Below are 23,885 nucleotides of genomic sequence, written 5' to 3'. Positions count from 1 at the left end.
TATTAGAATAATTGGGATTCCAGAAGAAGGAGAAAGAGAGAGGGGTGGGGCAGAAGGTAGATTGGAGCAAATTATTGTAGAGAATTTCCCTAATATGGCAAAGGGAACAAGCATCAAAATCCAGGAGGTGCAGAGAACCCCCCTCAAAATCAATAAGAATAGGTCCACACCCCGTCATCTAATAGTAAAACTTACAAGTCTTAGTGACAAAGAGAAAATCATGAAAGCAGCCCAGGACAAGAAATCTGTAACATACAATGGTAAAAATAGTAGATTGGCAGCAGACTTACCACAGAGACCTGGCAGGCCAGAAAGAACTGGAATGATATATTCAGAGCACTAAATGAGAAAAACATGCAGCCAAGAATACTATATCCAACTAGGCTATCATTGAAAATAGAAGGAGAGATAAAAAGCTTCCAGGACAAACCAAAACTAAATGAGTTAGTAAACTTCAAACCAGCTCTACAGGAAATATTGAAAGGGGTCCTCTAAGCAAAGAGAGAGCCTAAAAGTAACAGATCAGAAAGGAACAGGGACAATATATAGTAACAGTCACCTTACAGGCAATACAATGGCACTAAATTCATATCTGTCAATAGTTAACCTGAATGTAAATGGGCTAAATGCCTCAGTCAAAAGACACAGGATATCAGAATGGATAAAAAAGAAAATCCATCAATATGCTGCCTACAAGAAACTCATTTTAGACCCAAGACAACTACAGATTTAAAGTGAGGGGGTGGAAAACAATTTACCATGCTAATGGACATCAAAAGAAAGCTGGGGTGGCAATCCTTAAATCAGATAAATTAGATTTGAAGCCAAAGACTATAATAAGAGATGAGGAAGGACACTATAACATACTCAAAGGGTCTTTCCAACAAGAAGATCTAACAATTTTAAATAACTATGCCCCTAACTTGGGAGCAGCCAACTATATAAACCAATTAATAACAAAATCAAAGAATCACATCAACAATAATACAATAATAGTAAGGGACTTTAACACCCCCCTCACTGAAATGGACAGATCATCCGAGCAAAAGTAAAGGCCTTAAATGACACACTTGTCCAGATGGACATCGCAGATCTATTCAGAACATTCCATCCCAAAGCAACAGAATATACATTTTTCTCTAGTGCACATGGAACATTCTCCAGAATAGATCACATCCTGGGTCACAAAGTAGGTCTCAATTGGTACCACAAGATTGGGATCATTTCCTGCATATTTTCAGACCACAACGCTCTGAAGCTAGAACTCAATCACAAGAGAAAAGTTGGAAAGAACTCAAATACGTGGAGGCTAAAGAGCATCCTACTAAAGAATGAATGGGTCCACCAGGATATTAAAGAAGAATTGAAAAAATTCATGGAAACAAATGATAATGAAAACATAACTGTTCAAAATCTGTGGGACACAGCAAAGGCAGTCCTGAGAGGAAAATATATAGTGGTACAAGCCTTTCTCAAAAAACAAGAAAGGTCTCAAATACACAACCTAACCCTACACTTAAAGGAGCTGGAGAAAAAACAACAAAGAAAGCCTGAACCCAGCGGGAGAAAAGAAATAATAAACGTCAGAGCAGAAATCAATGAAATAGAAACAAAAAAACAATAGAACAAATCAATGAAACTAGGAGCTCATTCTTTGAAAGAATTAATAAGATTGATAAACCCCTGGCCAGACTTATCCAAAAGAAAAGAGAAAGGACCCAAATAAATAAAATCATGAATGAAAGAGAAGAGATCACAACCAACACCAAAGAAATACAAACAATTATAAGAACATATTATGAGCAACTATACGCCAGCAAATTTGACAATCTGGAAGAAATGGATGTATTCCTAGAGACATATAAACTACCAAAACTGAGCCAGGATGAAATAGAAAACCTGAACATACCTATAACTAGTAAGGAGATTGAAGCAGTCCTCAAAAATCTCCCAACAAACAAGAGCCCAGGGCCAGACGGCTTCCCAGGGGAATTCTACCAAGCATTTAAAGAGGAATTAATTCCAATTCTCCTGAAACTGTTCCAAAAAATGGAAATGGAAGAAAAACTTCCAAACTCATTTTATGAGGCCAACATTACCTTGATCCCAAAACCAGACAAAGACCCCATCAAAAAAGAGAATTACAGACCAATATCCTTGATGAACACAGATGTGAAAATTCTCACCAAAATACTAGCCAATAAGATCCAACAGTACATTAAAAGAATTATTCACCACGACCAAGTGGGATTCATTCTAGGGCTCCAAGTTTGGTTTAACATCCTTGAAAAAATCAATGTGCTATAATACATTAATAAAAGAAAGAACAAGAACTATATGATACTCTCAATAGATGCTGAAAAAGCATATGACAAAGTACAGCATCCTTTCTTAAGCAAAACTCTTCAGAGTGTAAGGATAGAGGGTACATACCTCAATATCATAAAAGCCATCTGTGAAAAACCCACAACAAATATCATTCTCAATGGAGAAAAACTGAGAGCTTTTCTGCTAAGGTCAGGAACACGGCAGGGATGTCCATTATCACCACTGCTATTCAACATAGTACTAGAAGTCCTAGCCTCGGCAATCAGACAACAAAAAGGAATTAAAAGCATCCAAATTGGCAAAGAAGAAGTCAAACTATCACTCTTTGCAGATGATATGATACTTTATGTGGAAAATCCAAAAGACTCCACTCCAAATCTGCTAGAACTTGTACAGGAATTCAGGAAAGTGTCAGGATACAAAATCAATGCATAGTTGCATTTCTATACATCAGTGACAAGACAAAAGAAAGAGAAATTAAGGAGTCGATCCCATTCACAATTGCACCCAAAACCATAAGATACCTAGGAATAAACCTAACCAAAGAGGCAAAGAATCTGTACTCAGAAATCTATAAAGTATTCGTGAAAGAAATTGAGGAAGAGACAAAGAAATGGAAAAATGTTCCATGCTCCTGGATTGGAAGAACAAATATTGTGAAAATGTCTATACTACCTAAAGCAAGCTACACGTTTAATGCAATCTCTTTCAAAATACCATCCATTTTTGGAACTAGAAGGTATTATGCTTAGTGAAATAAGTCAATCGGAGAAAGACAGCTATCATATTATCTCCCTGATATGAGGAAGTGGAGATGCAACGTGGGGGGTTTGGAGGGTAGGAAAAGAATAAATGAAACAAGATGGGATCGGGAGAGAGACAAACCATAAGTGACTCTTTTTTTTTTTTTTTTTTTTATATATTTTTTTTTTATATTTTTTTTTTTTTTTTTTATAAGTGACTCTTAATCTCACAAAACAAACTGAGGGTTGCCGAGGGCAGGGGGATAGGGAGAGAGTGGAGGGGTTATGGACATTGGGGAAAGTATGTGCTATGGTGAGTGCTGTGAAGTGTGTAAACCTGGCGATTCACAGACCTGTACCCCTGGGGCTAATAATACATTATATGTTTATAAAAAATTTAAATATTATTTTAAAAATACCATCCATTTTTTTCAAAGAAATGGAACAAATAATCCTAAAATTTATATGGAACCAGAAAAGATTTCAAATAGCCAGAGGAATGCTGAAAAGGAAAGCCAAAGTTGGTGACATCACAATTCCAGGCTTCAAGCTCTATTACAAAGCTGTCATCATCAAGACAGTATGGTACTGGCACAAAAACAGACACATAGATCAGTGGAACAGAATAGAGAGTCCAGAAATAGATCCTCAACTCTATGGTCAACTAATCTTTGACAAAGCAGGAAAGAATGTCCAGTGGAAAAAAGACAGTCTCTTCAACAAATGGTGTTGGGAAAATAGGACAGCCACATGCGAAAAAGTGAAACTGGACCAGTTCCTTACACCACACACAAAAATAGACTCAAATGGATGAAAGACCTCAATGTGAGAAAGGAATCCATCAAAATCCTTCAGGAGAACACAGGCAGCAACATCTTCAACTTCACCCGCAGCCATTCTTCCTAGAAACATCACCAAAGGTAAGGAAAGCAAGAACAAAAATGAACTATTGGGACTTCATCAAAATAAAAAGGTTTTGCACAGCAAAGGAAACAGTCAACAAAACTAAAAGGCAACTGACAGAATGGGAGAAGATATTTACAAACGACATATCAGATAAAGGGCTAGTATCCAAAATCTATAACGAACTTATCAAACTCAACACCCAAAGAACAAATAATCCAATCAAGAAATGGGCAGAAGACATGAACAAACATTTCTGCAAAGAAGACATCCAGATGGCCAACAGACACATGAAAAAGTGCTCCACATCACTCGGCATCAGGGAAATACAAATCAAAACCACAATGAGATATCACCTCACAGCAGTCAGAATGGCTGAAATTAACAAGTCAGGAAACGACAGATGCTGGCAAGGATGTGGAGAAAGGGGAACCCTCCTACACTGTTGGTGGGAATGCAAGCTGGTGCAACCACTCTGGAAAACTGCATGGAGGTTCCTCAAAAAGTTGAAAATAGAGCTACCCTATGACCCAGCAATTGCACTACTGGGTGTTTACCCTAAAGATACAAATGTAGTGATCGGAAGGGGCATGTTCACCCGAATGTTTATAGCAGCAATGTCCATAATAGCCAAACTATGGAAAGAACCTAGATGTCCATCAACAGATGAATGGATAAAGAAGACGGAGTATATACACACAATGGAATACTATGCAGCCATCAAAGGAAATGAAATCTTGCCATTTGCGATGATGTGGATGGAACTAGAGGGTATTATGCTGAGCGAAATAAGTCAATTAGAAAAAGACAATTATCATATGATCTCCCTGATATGAGGAATTTGAGAAGCAACTTGGGGGGGCTTGGGGGCTTGGGGGTAGGGAAGGAAAAAAATGAAACAAGATGGGATCGGGAGGGAGACAAACCGTAAGAGACTCTTAATCTCACAAAACAAACTGAGGGTTGCCAGGGGTGGGGGGTAGGGAGACGGTGGTTGTGTTACAGACATTGGGGAGGGTATGTGCTATGGTGAGTGCTGTGTAAACCTGGCGATTCACAGACCTGTACCCCTGGGACTAAAAATACATTATATGTCAATAAAAAAATAAAAAATAATTTTAAAATATTGTCTGTTTTTATAGAGCTAATTTTCTCCTATCTTGCTGGCACCCTCTCAGAATTCTTGGAAAGAACCTATTTCCTTTCATAATTATGTGAATTAGTGTTTATATTTCCTATGTTCCTTTTTCAAAGATTTGCTCTGTTTGGTGCTGCTTACCACATTCTTTTAGGGATCAAGAACAAAACTTATACTTGGAAATATGTTTTATCTCAATTAACACATCCTCTTTCTAAAATCATTGATAACGCTGTCTCGTACGAAGTCCTTCAGAATGTATTTTAACCTCACAAGTGATTTCCCTTTTGTTCTATGGTTAGCAATTAAGGTTTTGTAAAAATAACTTACCTTTCTTTTTCTCAACTATTTTTATTTATTTCTATTTACTTGATTGTAGTATGAATTTTGTAATCATATTTCTAATATATTAACCACTGTGATCTAATTTGCTGATGTATAGGTCTAAAGGAGAGCAGGCTTTAGTCAACACACAGAAATAGATCTTCTATATATTTTAAAGGGGAAAAAATCAGCATCTTTGTGACTTAGAAATAGAGCAACTGGCCTTGAGACTGCTTGCGTCCTACCTGATGGAAGTCAAGAGGAGGGTTCTGGCACCAGAGATTTTCCTTGAGGGAAATGACAAGCTTAAGTTGGTCACTTCTTTTTGCAGTGTTTCCAATAGGCAATTTGCTGGAAACAGGAGACAATTGTCTGTAGCTTCTGTAAGGAATACTACTGTTGCTAATGTTGGTATCAACAAATTCATATTGGGCCACTAGTGAGGAGAAAGGCCTGGAAAGGACTAAAAAGAGGTCAAGCTCCATATGAAAGAGTATAACCAAGGCAGACTTCTTGGTATGTGCTTTTGAAAATCCAAAGGAAAACCCATATGCCTCTGAGATTCCCTGCTTCCTTTTAACTCCCTTCTTTCTATTTATTGAATCCCAAGTGATTTCATGTGTTTCCTGTTTTAGAGGTTTTGCTTCACTGAGCCTCAGGCCTTATTTATGTGTGTGTGTTCCATGCAGATGGGTGGTCTCTTGAAAGTGTATCAGCAGATTAAGACATGCAGCTGTAAGTACTCCTACTGGAGCTCACAGCATAGCTGAGAAAATGTGGAATTTAAAGAAGCCTTACATGTTTGGTTGAAAGGAAAGAAGTGGTACAAGTTTCATTCATTCACTCACCCACTGACTCACAGATCAAATCTTTTACATGCTCTGTGTACTAGACATTAAGCGAGTCTTCCCAAAGATGGCTGCCCCAGCCTTGACCATCAGGAAGCTTCCGGTGTTGTAGGCAGACACGTGTGGAACAAATGTGAAAATCTAATGAGCTAATGGCTTTGGTGGGAGCACTGTAAAGTACAGTGGAAACAAGACGGAAACATCCTAAGTCTGCCCAGGAGTTCCAGGAGAACTTCACACTGTTGAAACTCGAGGGATAAGCAAGAATTTACTAGGTGGACGAGGGGAGAGGGTATTTCAGGCAGAGGGAATAACTTGCAGAGATGGGAAGGCAAGGACGACGTGGCATGTTTGAGGAGCAGTCAGTGTGTGTCTGTGTTCAGCTGAAGATGAAAAGTGGGTATCTGGTGGAAGTGAGGCAGTAGAGGTAGGTAGGGGCCACCTCAGGAAGAGATTGGGCCGCTACACTGGATTGGTTAGACTTTATACCGTAAGCAATGGCACTCCTGAAGAAATCTGAGCCAGGAAGCAAGAAGCTCCAATTTACTTGCAGAGGGATCACCCTGCAGCGAGCGGAAAATTGTTCTGAAGACAGTGATACTTAAGGCAAGAGAAGTTAGCAAGGAGAGAGGGTGCTTTAACTATGGCAGTGGCAGCAGGGATGGAGAAACAGCAGAGGGATAGATAGAGATTTTAGATTACACTTTATAACACATACCATTAAAATTAACATGGAAACCACGTGCCAATATTCAATCAGAAATTTTTTTTACACAATTCCATTTGAAAATAATTTGTGTGCTGCCAGTGATTCAAGAGGTATTATGACTGTGAGACCATCTAAATAGATAACACCTCTGTGGGGAACTATGCTGTAATGTGACAGAACTAAGGTACGATATGTTAGGAACTAGAGAATTCTTACCTATTTAGAAAAAAAAAAATCTAGAGACATTCGTGTCACAATATGATTTATGTTTTCTTAAAGAAAGAATGCATCAGTAAAATAAAATCCATTGGTATTGCCTTGGAATGACCTAGACTGAGAAGTGTGATTTTCTGATAATCATGGAAATCATGATCAATGTTGATTATACAGTTATTTCAAAAAATCTTTTTTTTTAAAGATTTTATTCATTTATTTGACAGACAGAGATCACAAGTAGGCAGAGAGGCAGGCAGAGAGAGGAAGGGAAACAGTCTCCCAATGTGGGGCTCGATCCCAGGACCCCGGGATCACAACCTGAGCCGAAGGCAGAGGCTTTAACTGACTGAGCCACCCAGGTGCCCTATTTCAAAAAATCTTAAAGGCACCATTTGCTTATACCAAGAAGCTTTCACTATTGTTATGATCACCAGTGATTACTTGCTCAGCATCTGCCTATGGAGGCACATGACGAATAGAAGGAGGTACATCCCAGGCAGAACGTACAATATGAATAAAGGTCTTGAGGTACAAAAGATTTTGACATGTTTGAGGAACTGAAAGAAGTCAGTGGGCTGGAGGAAAAAAGAATGAGGGGAGCAGGGGCATGAGATGATATCGGGAGGATGGGCAGGGATCTGTTTAACAGTAAATATTTGTTCAAATTTTGGTCCTTTCCTAATTTAGCTTCTGTGCTAATCCATCACTGTTGGATATTCCCTTAATCCTCCTCACATGACTATACTCACCTGGTTCTCTTGCAACCTTTCTCACCTTCTTTCCTTATTCTCCTTTGTGGATTCATCTAATTCCTACTCCTTAAATATATGTGATCTGATGTGTTCTTCAAGGGTACACATTTCTCCTCACTCCCCACAGTCTCTGAGGATCTTGGTGACATTCATACCTCCATGCTGACTCCCATATCTGAATCTTCCTTCAGATCTCTCTCCCAAGCCTTTGATATTCTATGTCCGATAAAAGTGAAATCAGCTTTCCCTGATATTCTATGTCTGATAAAAGTGAAATCAGCTTTCCCTGAAAACCTGTTATCTTTCTTTTTCAAGGTAGGACCTCCATCCACCCGAAGTCAAATTTTGGGAATCATTCTTACCCCTCCACCTTCACCCCAAGTCCTGATCTCTCACAATTAATCAATCACCAAGTTCTTTCAGCTTTATGTCCAAAGTATTCTCAAATATGTTCTTTTCATGCTAGTTCTGGCCTCTACCTCATTCAAAAATTTGTCACATATTTCTTAAACTACCAAAAGATCTCCCACTGGTCTCCTGCCTTTACTCTTTCTTCCCACCTATCTGTCCCCCAGAGAAAAACCCAAATAATCTAACTAAAATCGAAGGCTAACTATGGCTGAGACTTCCCTACTAAGTGCTATTTCACCATCCACTGGTTCAAGTCCAAGCTCCTTGGCACAGTATGGAATTCCTCAGCAACATCTCCTTTTCATAGTATATTTTAGTAGTATTAAGCTATATAAAGTTCCTTAAACAAGCATTCATTTGCATGTTTGCATGTGGAGTAGGCTGAGTTAAGAGATCCCTTCCTGTCTTCCTTCAACACTACACTGCCACACTATATTTAAATTATCCATACTTACCCTTCCAAATTTAGCTGCAAAAAACAGGTTTTTTTGGGGGGGGTTGCATCTCTGTATTTTGGGGTATTATTATTTATTTTATGTTACTTACCATACAGTACATCATTAGTTTTTTATGTAGTGTTCCATGACTCACTGTGTATAACAGCCAGTGCTCCATGGAGTACATGCCCTCCTTAATACCCATCACCAGGCTCACCCTTCCCCCCACCCCCTCCCCTCTAAAACCCTCAGTTTGTTTCTTGGAATCCATAGTCTCTCATGATTCATCTCCCCCTCTGTTCCCCCCCCTTCGTTTTTACCTTCCTTCTCCTAATGTTCTCCATGCTGTTCCTTATGTTCCACAAATAAGTGAAACTATATGATAATTGACTTTCTCTGCTTGACTTATTTCATTTAGGATAATCTCCTCCAGTTCTGTCCGTGTTGATGCAAAAGTTGGGTATTCATCCTTTTTTTTTTTTTTTTAAAGATTTTTATTTATTTACTTGACAGAGAGATCACAAGCAGGCAGAGAGGCAGGCAGAGAGAGAGGAGGAAGCAGGCTCCCCACTGAGCAGAGAGCCCGATGCAGGGCTCGATCCCAGGACTCTGAGATCATGACGTGAGCCGAAGGCAGCGGCTTAACCCACTGAGCCACCCAGGCGCCCCGGGTATTCATCCTTTCTGATGGCTACCTAATATTCCATTGTGTTTATGGACCACATCTTTTTTTTTTTTAATTTTTTATTTTTTATTAACATATAAAATATTATTAGCCCCAGGGGTATAGGTCTGTGAATCGCCAGGTTTACACTTCACAGCACTTCCCATAGCACATACCTTCCCCAATGTCCATAACCCAACCACCCTCTCCCTACCCCGCTCCCCCCCACAACCCTCAGTTTGTTTTGTGAGATTAAGAGTCTCTTACGGTTTGTCTCCCTCCCAATCCCATCTTGTTTCATTTTTTCCTTCCCTACCCCCCAAACTCCCCAAGTTGCCTTTCAAATTCCTCATATCAGGGAGATCATATGATAATTGTCTTTCTCCGATTGACTTATTTTGTTAAGCATAATACCCTCTAGTTCCATCCGTGTCGTCGCAAATGGCAAGATTTCATTTCTTTTGATGGCTGCATAGTATTCCATTGTGTATATATACCACATCTTCTTTATCCATTCATCTGTTGATGGACATCTAGGTTCTTTCCATAGTTTGGCTATTGTGGACATTGCTGCTATAAACATTCAGGTGCACGTGCCCCTTTGGATCACTACATTTGTATCTTTAGGGTAAATACCCAGTAGTGCGATTGCTGGGTCATAGGGTAGCTCTATTTTCAACTTTTTGAGGAACCTCCATGCAGTTTTCCAGAGTGGTTGCACCAGCTTGCATTCCCATCAACAGTGAAGGAGGGTTCCCCTTTCTCCACATCCTTTCTCCACATCCTTGCCAGCATCTTGTCCTTGTTAATTTCAGCCATTCTGACTGCTATGAGGTGGTATCTCATTGTGGTTTTGATTTGTACTTCCCTGATGCTGAGTGATGTGGAGCACTTTTTCATGTGTCTGTTGTCCATCTGAATGTCTTCTTTGCAGAAATGTTTGTTCATGTCCTCTGCCCATTTCTTGATGGGATTATTTGTTCTTTGGGTATGGACCACATCTTCTTTATCCATTCATCTGTTGTAGGGCATCTCAGCTCTTTCCACAGTTTGGCTGTTATAGACTTTGCTGCTATGAACGTTGGGGTACATGTGGCCCTTCTTTTCACTACATCTGTATCTTTGGGGTAAATGGCCAGTAGTACAATTGCTGGGTCATAGGTTAGCTTTATTTTTAACTTTTTGAGGAACCTCCACATTGTTTTCCAAAGTAGCTGCACCAAGTTGCATTCCCACCAAGAGTGTAAGAGAGTTCCCCTTTCTCCACATCCTCTCCAACATTTGTTGTTTCTTATCTTGTCAATTCTAACTGGTGTAAAGTGGTATCTCAATGTGCTTTTGATTTGAATTTCCCTGATGGCTAATGATGTTGAACATTTTTTCATGTGTCTATTAGCCATTTGTATGTCTTCTTTGGAGTAATATCTGTTCATGTCCTCTGCCCATTTTTTGACTTGATTGTTTTTTGGGTGTTGAGTTTGAGAAGTTCTTTATAGATCTTGGATATCAACCCTTTGTCTGTAGTGTCATTTGCAAACATCTCCCATTCCATGAGTTGCCTCTTTGTTTTGTTGACTGTTTCCTTTGCTGTGCAGAAGCTTTTTACCTTGATGAAGATGTCCCAGAAGTTCATTTTCGCTTTTTTTTTCCCTTGCCTTTGGAGACATGTCTTGAAAGAAGTTGCTGTGCCGATGTTGAAGAGATAACTGCCTATATTCTCCTCCAGGATTTTGATGGATCCCTGTCTCACACTGAGGTCTTTCATCCATTTAGAGTTTATCTTTGTGTATGATATAAAAGAATAGTTGAGTTCCATTCTTCTGTATATAGCTGTCCAATTTTCTCAGCACTATTTATTGAAACAACTTTTTTCCATTGGATATTTTTTCCTGCTTTGTCAAAGATTAGTTGACCATAGAGTTGAGGCTCAATTTCTGGGCTCTCTATTATGTTCAATTGATCTATGTATCTGTTTTTGTGCCAGTACCATGCTATCTTGATGATCAGAGCTTTGTAATATAACTTGAAATCAGGCAATGTGATGCCCCCAGCTTTGTTTTTCTTTTTCAACATTTCCTTGGCAATTCAGGGTCTTTTCTGGCTCCATACAAATTTTAGGATTGTTTTTTCCAGCAATTTGAAAAAATGCCATTGGTATTTTGATTGGAATGGCGTTAAAAGTATAGATTGCTGAGGGCAGCATAGACATTTTTACAATGTTTATTCTTCTGATGCACAAACATGGAATGTTTTTCCATCTTTTTGTGTCTTCTTCAATTTCTTTCATATATTTTCTGTAGTTTCTAAAGTATAGGTCCTTCACCAGAGAATGGGTGTTACTCACATTTGGTAACCATAAAGCATAGCAATTGTTCCCTCATTCAGTGAGTATTTACTGAGTATCTACCACCCCCAGGGTTCTGTGAAAGCAGCAATGACCAAAACAGAGTCTCAGTCTTCATGGATCTCACATCATAGTGAGAGGGCTCCAGGAGATTGCCTAACTAACAGACACTCAAGATACAGTACTCATAATTAAAAACTTCAAACATTAGGCAAATGAAAGAGTCCTAAACCACCATCTAAGCACACTGTCTGGAACATTGCTCTGACTCATTTTCCCTTTAAACAACAAATATGGCAGTGACTAAGACAACTTAAACAATGGATTGAACTGCCCTAACTGTGGTTACTGTGGTCTTAGTAGGTGATAATTCTAACTACAGGAAAACATTTTCCCACATACATAGAGATATAACCTCATATTCAAACAATTCTGCAGGGTAGGAAGGGAATGAATAACATCCTATTTAATTAAACATTAAGAAAAGTTATAGGAGATTAAAGACTTTTGCAGATACTTTAAGATACCATCACCTTAGGGGCACAGTCGGTTGGTCATTCAACTCTTGGTTTCGGCTCAGGTCTGATCTCAGGATTGTGAGATCAAGCCCCAGTTGGAGCACTGCATGGCCTCTCATGGGGCTCCATGCTCAGTGTGGAGTCTGCTTGAGTTTCTTTCTCTCTTTCTCTAGCTGCCCTTCCCCCCTCTCATTCTCTCCAAAATGAATAAATGAATCCTTATAAAAAGAGACAACATCACATTAGTAAGCTATTTCCCTCACTAGTAAACCTTGTTCCTCTTTATACTAGGAAAGGAAAACATATATTTCCTCATTCTCTAAAATGTACTTACCGGATAACTTCTTAAACAACTTTTATTCATGGATGATACATTATTCACTACTTTCTAATTATTATAAGAAATGTATACAGTTTGAAATTACTGTGTCCTCCTCTTTGCTTCTCCCATTTAAATTAGCTCTCCCACTTAAACATCTTTCTGAGTTTCTAACTATATGTGTTTGTGCTTTTGCTGATTAACTTCCACATGAGTTTCCATGATTTTCAGAACGCAGCACCCCTTCACCCTCTGCAAACCTAAAAAGCTCTTCTACCTCTGAGGAGTGAATTTCAGTGATTTCTCTGCTTATTTTCTGAGCTCTCTACATTTCTATAAAGCTGTCTTGCTGGTGACTCAGAGAAACAGCAAACCTGCTCCCTCCCACTATGGAAAGGACACAGCTCAGTAAGGGACACTGCCATTTATACAGAGGCTCAAGCCAAAAATCTGGCATCACCCTCGATTCCTTCCCTCTCTTCTTTACTCTCACACTCGGACTATTTCTATCTCCTATTGATTCTTTTTCCTCAGTGCCCCTCAAACCTGCAGACTTTGCTCCAGCTCTCTAACCTTAACACAGACATTCATAACTGGATTACTGCCTTATAATTAGTCTCTAGTTCATCTATTATGCCTATGTCTATCCAGCAGATAGAGTCATCTTTAAAACTTGTCTATCTGACCTTGTTACAGCCTAATCGACAATACTGAGTGCCCTTCCATTGCCAAAAGGGCAGAGAACAAATTCCTTGATATGGCTTCTGACCCCTCGTGACCTCATTCTTGAGTCTCTTAAGCATCATCTCTCACCACTCTCCTCACAATCAAGCCATACCCAAATGTGCAGATTTCCTTGATGTCACCATACTTTTAAATTTATATGTCTTTATTCAGGTTGTTTCTTTGGCTTAGCACATACCCCTTCTTTCTATCTTGGAAAAGGTCTTCTCTGACTCTGAGCAAGGTTGTTTCCCACACCCATCACGGTTTGTAACCACTTGCCCCATGCTTGAGGAGCCATGTCTGTTTTGTCTATTCCAGCATCCCTAGCACTGAGCACAAAGTAGTCAGAATAAAGATTTGTTAGCCAAATGAGTAGTATGATTCTAACTGAAAGCTCATTGTTTTTGAAAACTCATTATTGAAAAGAACTGAGAGTGAACATAATTATTAGAAAATGTAAGAAACTTTTTTTTTCAAGAGGCACAATTTGTCACATTTGATCTCTAGTGAAATCTGCAACATTCCAGGGTTTAAATCCCAAATGTTAAGTCTCCAGTCAGATTTGCACTTCATCAGACCTACAATCCACACTGGTGTTTAGCTGCCCAAGTTGACATCTGAGCTGACACATTTTATTTTGACTGTTTGAGATTTGCTTCCACAGCTGTTGTAGTACTATATTGTCAATCATTTGCCTTTTAGATCAGACTTTAACCAATTTGAAGGAAGAAAACAAAAAACCTTCAGAAGACTTATTTTTCAATGTTTTAGCAGGACATAACTACATTCTCCTCATAGATATCCATTTGCAGCTCTCAGATTGTGTATATTCTTTACAAGAAAAAAAAAACAGCGGGACTTGAGGCTATATCCTAAGTTGTTTTTTTTTTTTAAGATTTTATTTATTTATTTGATAGAGACATAGAGAGTGAGAGCACACAAGCAGAGGGAGAGGCAGAGGCAGAGGGAGAGGGAGAAGCAGACTCCCAGTTGTGCAAAGAGCCAGATTAGGGGCTCAAGCCCAGGATCCCAGGATCATGACCTGAGCCGAAGGCAGACACTTAACCAACTGAGCTACCCAGACGCCCTTATATCCTAATTTTTTAACTTGTCCTCAGTAGAAAAAACTTTAATATGTAGTCTTTGAAAATAAAAACCAAGTTTTCCCAAAGTGCTAAAGCCCAGGATAAAACGTTTAAGCTTCACTGCCTTTGTTCCACAAATGTTCACCAGACACTCTGGGCTGGTGACAAGTGCTGTGGTGGAATCATATTTTGATGTGTTTTATAATGTGCTTTGATCCTCTACTTCTTGTTACCTCATGACCCTTTTAACAGCAGCTGGGCATCCACTTGTATATGAAGGGGAAGGTTTTTACAGAAGAACACAGGAAAAAAGGAAAAAAAAAAAAAAGATCCCAGGCCTTTAAGCTTTAAATTTTAAACCATGAAAGACTTGAGACATAACACTTTTCAAACCATGTAATCAATTGGAACAGTTTTTTCCACCCCCAGATTAGTCTATGTCAAGAGAAAAGAAGAACAGAAAAGAGAACAGAAGGGGAATGAGAAGAGAAGGGAGAGGCACGGGGAGGAGGAGGAGGGAAAGAGCAGAGGAAGGGGGAGCTAGAGGGAAGCAAAGAATGAGACGTTGAGAGATCCCCCATACAGGGCCCTGTTCTAGACCTCCCTGGACTCTATTCAACTGGAGAGAAGGTTGGCACCTCCTGATAGGTTTAGGGATCTGCATAAATGGGAGCCCATCCCACCTTTCCCTGGTGGGTTGTGAAAAGGAACAAGGCATCTGAATTTTCCTATGCTTGCTGTTGTATCAGCTAAGATCGAAAAAATAAAACAGAAACAACTCTAATTAAAACTGGGAAATGTCATTGTGACAGGGAATTGGCTACATTTGCGGCAGAGAAACTGAGAAGCCAAATAGGATAATGACAAATCTAGAGATGCGAGCAGCAGCAGGAAGCCACTACTCCCCCTGCGCTGGAAGACCAAGGAGAACAGCTGTTGTGATTAGACCCCAGGGGCCAAGGTCACCAGGGATGCTGGAATTGTGGGAGGCCTGATGGAAGGGAGAAGATCACAAAGGAAATGCAGCTATTGCTGATGATGCAAAGAAAGGTGGAGGTAAACTATGGCCTTTTCCTTCTTCTTACCCTTCAATTGCTCATGAATGTCTCACAAGCACCAAATCCAACTGAATTAAGTGGACATGAGTCAGCCACTCTGCGGCAGAGTGAGAGAAGGGTGAGGCACGGGCCTGAGGGCAAATACACCCAGATGGGAGAGCAGGAAAATGTCTGCAGGGGATGTCTAGGACTATGGACCTAAGACCTCCTCACAGATTCCCCATACCCAGAGGGGACCAAAGCAAGGCACACATGACAAAGGAGCCAGAAGACTTAAAGGGGCTTTGGAGCTGGGACTAGGAAGACACATCAGGGATCTAACAAAACAGGAAACCAAAGACCAAATGAGCTCACAGCCATCCCAGTGTGTCCCAGCTTGGACAGAAAACAACACTGAAAAGATCAGACTTGCCTCCACCATAACAAGCTGACTCCATGTAACTGCCTCCACCCGCTCTGGTACCACATAGATGACACTACCAAGGAAAGGGAGAGGAGAACTTCTAGCAGAATGGAGACTGAATTTAAATTCCCTCTTAGATAAAAAAAGGAAAGACCCTAGTCTTACATCTAGCCCACTAAATGTTGGGGAAGAATAGATACAACATGGATTATCAGTAATGCAGTGAGAAATGGAGAGAAATGGGTCATGTCCAAGGATGTGCTGGGGCCGGAGATCCACATAGAGAAGTAGTTCTGTACTTGCCTGGAAGGAAGGGCTTTTTAGAGAAGGCCTCACTGGTGATATTTGATGAGCTTGAGGGATGAACAGGGATTTAGCAAGCAGATGGGAGAACCTCACCTCTGTTGTCTTCCTGTATCTCTTCCACTGCCTGATCTTCAAGAGAAGCCAATGCATTCCTTATCTAACTACAGCCCATTAAAGTCTTTCAGAAACCTGGCAAATCTCTCCAGATTTATCTTCCTTTTGATTGTTAAGTGGGGCAGTGCTGGAGTGATAGCATGAGTATGAACCGAGTTTCAACTCTGATGAGTAGCATCAGCAGCTTGCAAAAAATCAGTGCCTTTTTTAAAAATTAAGATTTATTTATTTTAGCGGGGGAGGGGCAGAGGGAAAGAGAGAGAGTCCCAGCCAGGCTGTGTGCTGAGCATGGAGCCTGACGAGGGGCTCAATCTCAGGACCCTGAGAGCACAACCTGACCCAAAACCAAGAGTCTGACATTTAACTAACTGTGCCACCCAGGCAACCCAGAAATTAGTTCTTCAAAATTATTCTTTTGTAGATTTGATAAGGCCATTTCTAGACTTCAGTTTTGAACTAAAGAGTGAGATCTCAAGGTACTCAGGTAGTCTTACAAATGTTCAGTCCACAAGAAAAACAGATATAAGCCAACTGGAATATATTATGTCCACATTACCAAACTTCTATAATGGAACAGATTTCAGATCTATCATGTAACATTCCAATCTGTCAAGACCTTGTTCAAAATACTGAATTTGCCATTTTGTAAGCAGAGAAACAAGACCATTGATTTACAAATAACCTCATCTGTCACTATTCCAGAAACAATATTCCTAATCTTACCTTTATAATAATAATTTAGGAAATAAAAATAATTGCTAATCTATTCATTGTTTACAAAGTGAAAAATGATTATATTACTGGAAAAAATAAAAGGCATTGAACTAGTCTGAAAATTTTCTTTACCTCGTTAGAGATGTGTGTTCCAGAGAGATCTACTGACAGCAAGGAAAAGATGTTTACCATATATTCAATTCCTAGGTCAGTCAAATATTCACAATTTCGTAAACTCAAGTAGTTTAAATTAGGGCAGCTGAAAGAAAGCAGTATGAAGAATTAATTTTAGCTTTTAATCACAGTGTCAGTAATAATTTCTTTATATCAAAACTATCTGAGAGAAGCAAATGTTATTGAAGCAAGGACTTTCTTTTTCTTAAAATAAAAGTAAACTTTAAAGTGGAAAATAATTTGGCATTACAAAGTAGGATGAAAGGGAGGTAGATTATTATATATTATATATTACTATATATTATATATGTATCATTCCTGTAGCAAATATTTTATATATATATATATATATATATATATATATATATATATATATATGATTTCATTTCAGATAACAATTTCCAATAAGAAAAAATATCACATGTATACAAAAAGCTATCATGTAAGTATGATGAATGACCACTAAAAGTACAAGGTCAGTCCCTTACATGTTTGCTACAGGAATTGACCCCTACTTTTGTACACAAGATCTCTGACAAGTAAGAGGATCAGGAATAAACCCACCAGCTAGAACATCTTTTGGGAAACGCTGGAGTGAAGATTTATGTAGAGATAATATCCTTGAAAAGTGAAGAAAAGTCACTCATGTCTAGATAGTGATAACTTCATTAATGACTCCATCTCAAACATTCTCTAATGTCAGATTAATAAGAAATATCTCAGATATGATCAAAAGACTAGTTTAATCTGACTCCAATGTCTTTTATTTTATTTCACTCATTATTAGACCAGTTCCTCAGTCTCCTGGTGTTTCCCAAATGTCTCTGAAGGTCTATTTCTGATGTCTCCTATTAGCAGATACACAATTTCTAATGATATGATATAAAATTTTATTGTTTTATCATACCGCTCTGATAGTTTCACAATAGAGACATCACTCAGGTGGATACAGTTACTTAAATTTAGCTCTCTTATCCTTATGCTCACAGGACCATCAAGAAACTGCTTTAGTCCCATATCACCAATTCTGTAGGAAAGAGAAAAGCTTTACATGTGATTTTAATGTAAATATATAGAGTATTACTTAAGTAATAGTTACTATATTCAATACATTCTAAAATAGCATGGTAATATCTTTATATGGGTATTGTGTTAACATTTTAAAACCAAATTTGATCATATAACTTTCAGTATAATAGAAAAAGTATAAATGATAGCAATGGGAGAAGTATTTATTAACATGTTCTTCCTATTCATTGTTCATTTAATTAGATGGCATGATTATTAGAATGATTAATAAGACAGATTGTCCTTAAGGTCTCTTTGGGGTTAAAATGTGATCAAGTTAAGCAGTCCCTGATGCAGTTTCTTACAAAAAAGTAACACTAAAACTTAGAAGAGGGAGAACCGAGACTAACATTCAAACTATGGCCAGAATCTTAGAGGAATTTTCACTAAATATAAGATCAAGTTAGCTGGGCTGAAAAGTCCAGTGAGTGACCTATGGATTTCTTTTCTGCTGAAGTACAGAAAACCTGGAAGAAGACCTTGACCTCAGTCTTCTCACACTCTCTATCCCTAATCAGAGACACCTGTGTGTCAGCACCATTTCCACCACCCGCCTCATCCCGAACCATGCTTTATAAATGACTGAAGGTCTGTTTGGCCCATCTGTTCCCTGTCTTCCAATGGGAGCTCTATTTCTAATTCCATTTGGAGATTGCCAGTTCCTTCTAAAAAGCATTTCAGTAAATAAAGCACAACAGGAGATTGCACACTGCATCCTAAGAGAGGGGCTTTCACACACAACAATCCTGCGCGTAGGTGTACTGATTGGAAGAGCCTTGGGAGCCATAGATGTTGATTGCTGACATCTCCTATACCCTCTGTTTGGTCAGATTTACAACGAACCGAGCAGTACAGGCAGAAGGTGAATGGGCCTGTTTCAGTTGAATGGGCCACATTAAGTGGATACCTCCCGTGTCCATCAACTCCCTGTCCATCTGTAATGGGGGCACTGTGGCAGCAGTTACCTGGTGGGTGGGGGAATGGGAGGGGAAAAGCGAGAAGGAGATTTCAAACACAACTGATCAACTTGTCTCTTGGCAAACACCAGGGATGGAGTATTCATTGAGAGATATTTTTACTAACCGGAAAACAAATACGGCATGGCAAGACTTAAAAAAGCATACCTCTGAAGATGATTTTTTAAAAATTAGAACATATTAAACAGTGTAAAGAAGCAGTAGGAATTAATAAGGAGCAACCTGGCTGTAACAAAAATATTCTAAGATGCATTCTAAGATGAGGGGCACCTGGGTGGCTCAGTGGGTTAAAGCCTCTACCTTCGGCTCAGGTCGTGATCCCGGGGTCTTGGGATCGAGCCCCATATGAGGCTCTCTGCTCAGCAGGAAGCCTGCTTCTCTCTCTCTCTCTCTCTGCCTGCCTCTCTGCCTGCATGCGATCTCTGTCTGTCAAATAAATAAATAAAATCTTAAAAAAAAAAAGGATGCATTCTAAGTTGAAAAGATGGCCACCTGAGATAAAGAACAGATGGCAAACATGGCATTATTTTTCTAGATAGCCAGGCTTTTCTAGATATGTCTTCTAAGGCAAGGGATACAAAGCAAAAATAAACTATTGGGTAATGACATCAAAATGGAAGCTTTTGCAAAGCAAAAGAAGCCAACCAAACAAAATGGCAACTTACTGAATGGCAGAAGGTGTTTGCAAATTATATCTGATAAGAGGTTAATATCTAAAATATAAAAGAACTGATAAAAGTCAGCTTCTGGTGGCAGGGTCTGAAGAAGGGGTGGCAGGCGCCATGTCCAGCCACAAATGTGGCAGGAAGAGGACCCTTGAAGTAGCCCAAGGAGACAGACGAGGAGGAGAAGGTTTCAAGCAGAAACAGAAAGAGGAGCAGAAGAAATTCAAGGAGCTAAAAGCAAAGACCATGGGGAAGGGCCCCCTGGCCATAGATGGAATTAAGAAATCTGGCAAAGGGTGCCTAGGTGGCTCAGTCAGTTAAGTGTCTGCCTTTGGCTCAGGTCATGATCTCAGGGTCCTTGGATGGAGTCCTGTGTCGGGATCTCTGCTCAGCAGGGAGTCTGCTTGCCCCCTCTCCTCTGCTGTTCTTTCTCTGTCAAATAAATAAATAAAATCTTTAAAAAAAAAAAAAAGAATTCTGGCAAAAGTGGTTCCTTGTGCCTGAGGCAATGGTGATCCTTAATTCCATTCCTGTTTAAACATCTAGATTCCCTGTCATAGCATCTGTTGTTACCTACAGCTAGAATGGAGTTTTGTCTTAGATCCTGTTGTACATTTAAAAATAAATTTTTTAAAAAGAAAAAAAAATCAATCATTTAAAAAAGAGCTTCTACAACTCAACACCCAAAAAATCCAATTAAAAAATGAGCAGAGGACCTGAATAGACATTTTTCTAAAGAAGACCTATAGATGGCCAACAGACACATGAAAAGATGCTCCACATTGCTCATTACCAGGGAAATGCAAATCAAAACTACAGTGAAATATTACCTCACACCTGTCAGAGTATCTGGTATCTAAAAGACAAGAAATAATAAGCATCTGTGAGGATGTGGAGAAAAGGGAAAATTTGAACACCATGGATGGGAATGTAAATTGGCACAGCCACCATGGAAAAGAGTATGGAGTTTCCTAAAAAATTAAAAATAGGACTACCTTAGGATTCAGCAATTCCATTATTGGATATTTATCTGAAGAAAATGAAAAACACTAGTTCAAAAAATACATATCCACCCCGTGTTTATTGCAGCACTAGTTACAATAGCCAAGATATGGAAACAATCTAACTGTTCATCAGTTGATGAATAGATAAAGAACAGGTGTATGTATACATATATACACACACACTATACAATACACACAATAGAATATTATGCAGCCATAAAAATGATGAGAGCATTTGAGACAACACAGATGGACCTAAGTGAAATAAGTGAGTTTGAGAAAGACAAAACCATATGATTCCACTCATAAATGAAATCCAAAAAGGCCCATATGATTCCACTCATAAGTGAAATTAGAAAGAGAGGAGAAAACCAAATGAATAAACAAACAAAAAGCTGAATCAGACCTATAAATACAGAAGACGAACTGATGGTTGCCAGAGGGTAGAGGGATGGGAGGTTGAGGCCTTAGAGGAAATACAGGCTTCCAGTTATGACTCAGTCAAGGGAATAAAAGGTACAGCATAAGCAATACAGTTAATGATATTGTGATAATGATATAACAGGACAGATGGTAGCTACATACAGATGGTGAACACAGCATAATGTATAAAGGTGTCAAATCAGTAAGTTGTACACCTGAAACTAATGCAACATTGTGTACCAACTATAATCTAATAAGTAAGAAAAAAAAGAACAGATGATAACGAAACTAAAAATTCAATGATAAGAATAATAACCTATTTTAAGTCATCAAAACCAAAACTGACCCTTTTAGAATACTGAATTAATAAGTAGAAGGCATATTTGCAAGTTCCCCTGAAATGCAGAAAGATAAAGAATTTAAAATAAATGACATCAGGGGCACCTGGGTGGCTCAGTGGGATAAAACCTCTGCCTTCGGCCCAGGTCATGTTCCCGGGGTCCTGGAATCAAGCCCCAAATCAGGCTCCCTGCTCACCAGGGAGCCTGCTTCCTCCTCTCTCTGCCTGCCTCTCTGCCTACTTGTGATCTCTGTATGTCAAATAAATAAATAAAATCTTTTTTAAAAATGACATCAAAAATAGAGAAGTAGGATTCAATCTTTAAGTAAAGAAGATTCTCGAAAAAAATATAAGAATAAACAAAAACAAAGCAATAATCAGAGATAGGTAAAAGCTTTTAAAGTAGCAAAACATGATCTGTACATTTAAAAAGAGAGAATAGGGGCGCCTGGGTGGCTCAGTGGGTTAAGTCTCTGCCTTTGGCTCAGGTCATGATCTCAGGGTCCTGGGATCGAGTCCCGCATTGGGCTCTCTGCTCAGGGGGGAACCTGCCTCCCCCCACCCCCTCTCTCTACCTGCCTCTCTGCCTACTTGTGATCTCTCTCTCTCTCTCTCTCTCTGTCAAATAAATAAATAAATAATCGTTAAAAAAAGAATAAATAAAAACAAAAAGGTAAAAAGTAAGTACAAATTGTAGAAACATAGAAGAAACCAAAGAAGACCTAATGTATCAGTTTTATAATAATTATAAATATAAATAAGTTGAAAAATTATAAATATTTATAAATATAAATAAGACCTAATATATCAGTTTTACAATAATGATAAATATAAATAAGTTGAAATAATTATAAATATAAATCCCTTATTAAAAGGCAAGAGATTGTCAAATTGGTTTAATAAATAAACCTAAATTACAAGTAGCCTCCAAGAAACACATTTAAAATAAAATGACAACACAACTGGGACGCCTGGATGGCTCAGTTGGTTAAGCGGCTGCCTTCAGCTCAGGTCATGATCCCGGCGTCCTGGGATTGAGTCCCACATCGGGCTCTCTGCTCAGCAAGGAGCCTGCTTCCCCCTCTCTCTCTGCCTGTCTCTCTGCCTACTTGTGATCTCTCTCTCTGTGTGTCAAATAAAATCTTAAAAAAAAAAAAATGACAACACAACAAAAAAAATTACAAAGATGTATTGGGCAAATATAAGTAAAAATAATATAGCCATGGCAAATAATCAGTACATTGAGTCAAAATTCTATGCTAGGTGCGCCTAGGTGGCTCAGATGGTTGAGCATCTGCCTTTGGCTCAGGTCATGGTCTCCAGGTCCTGGGATCCAACCTCATATTGTCTCCTGGCTCAGTGGGGAGTCTGCTTCTCCCTCTCCCTCTGCCTCTCCTCTTGCTTGTGTTCTCTCTGTCTCTCTCTCACAAATAAATAAATAAATAAATAATCACACACACACACACACACACACACACACACACACACACACACACAGAACCCCACTATGCTAGTAAAAATATTAAACAAGGACTACAAGGTAATTTTATGCTGATTAAAGTTACCACCCACAATGAAGATGGTATATTGGGTATAGATTCTTGAAATCATATTCTTTCCCCCTTGAAATTGTGACAGTGAAATGGAGTAATTATGTAGTAATTTTAAAAATACGTGTGTGTTTATTCTTCTGATCCATAGCATGGAATGGTCTTCCATCTTTTTGTGTCTTCTTCGATTTTTTTCATGAGTGTCCTGTAGTTCCTCGAGTACAGATCCTTTACCTCTTTGGTTAGGTTTATTCCCAGGTATCTTATGGTTCTTGGTGCTATAGTTAATGGAATTGATTCTCTAATTTCCCTTTCTGTGTTTTCATTGTTAGTGTATAAGAAAGCAACTGATTTCTGTACATTGACTTTGTATTCTGCCACATTACTGAATTGCTGTATGAATTCTAGTAGTTTGGGGTTAGATAGAGTCTTTTGGGTTTTCCATATAAAGAATCATGTCATCTGTGAAGAGAGAGTTTGACTTCTTCATTGCCAATTTGGATACCTTTTATTTCTCTTTGTTGTCTGATTGCTGTTGCTAGGACTTCTAATACTATTCAAACAAGAATGGTGAGAATGGGCATCCTTGTCATGTTCCTGATCTCAATGGGAAGACTGTCAGCT

At 39.0% G+C, this 23,885-nt stretch overlaps 1 protein-coding gene across 2 annotated transcripts in view; it reads right to left on the bottom strand.

Annotated features, from left to right (window-relative positions):
* LOC111155307 (F-box and leucine rich repeat protein 13) overlaps window positions 1-23,885 on the bottom strand; it is a 224,886-nt gene that overhangs the window by 57,032 nt on the left and 143,969 nt on the right. For both annotated transcript variants that reach the window (XM_022515450.1, XM_022515449.1), the window contains exons 13-14: window positions 18,142-18,261; window positions 17,193-17,319 (exon numbers count right to left, since the gene is read on the bottom strand). In XM_022515450.1, coding sequence (XP_022371158.1) covers window positions 17,193-17,319; window positions 18,142-18,261 — 247 coding nt within the window. The remainder of the gene's footprint in view (window positions 1-17,192; window positions 17,320-18,141; window positions 18,262-23,885) is intronic.

This window comes from Enhydra lutris, unplaced genomic scaffold (assembly GCF_002288905.1).
Source record: "Enhydra lutris kenyoni isolate GAN:26980312 unplaced genomic scaffold, ASM228890v2 scaffoldscaffold40, whole genome shotgun sequence".
NCBI classification, from domain to species: domain Eukaryota; kingdom Metazoa; phylum Chordata; class Mammalia; order Carnivora; family Mustelidae; genus Enhydra; species Enhydra lutris.
This window is presented reverse-complemented; position numbering and strand designations above follow the sequence as displayed.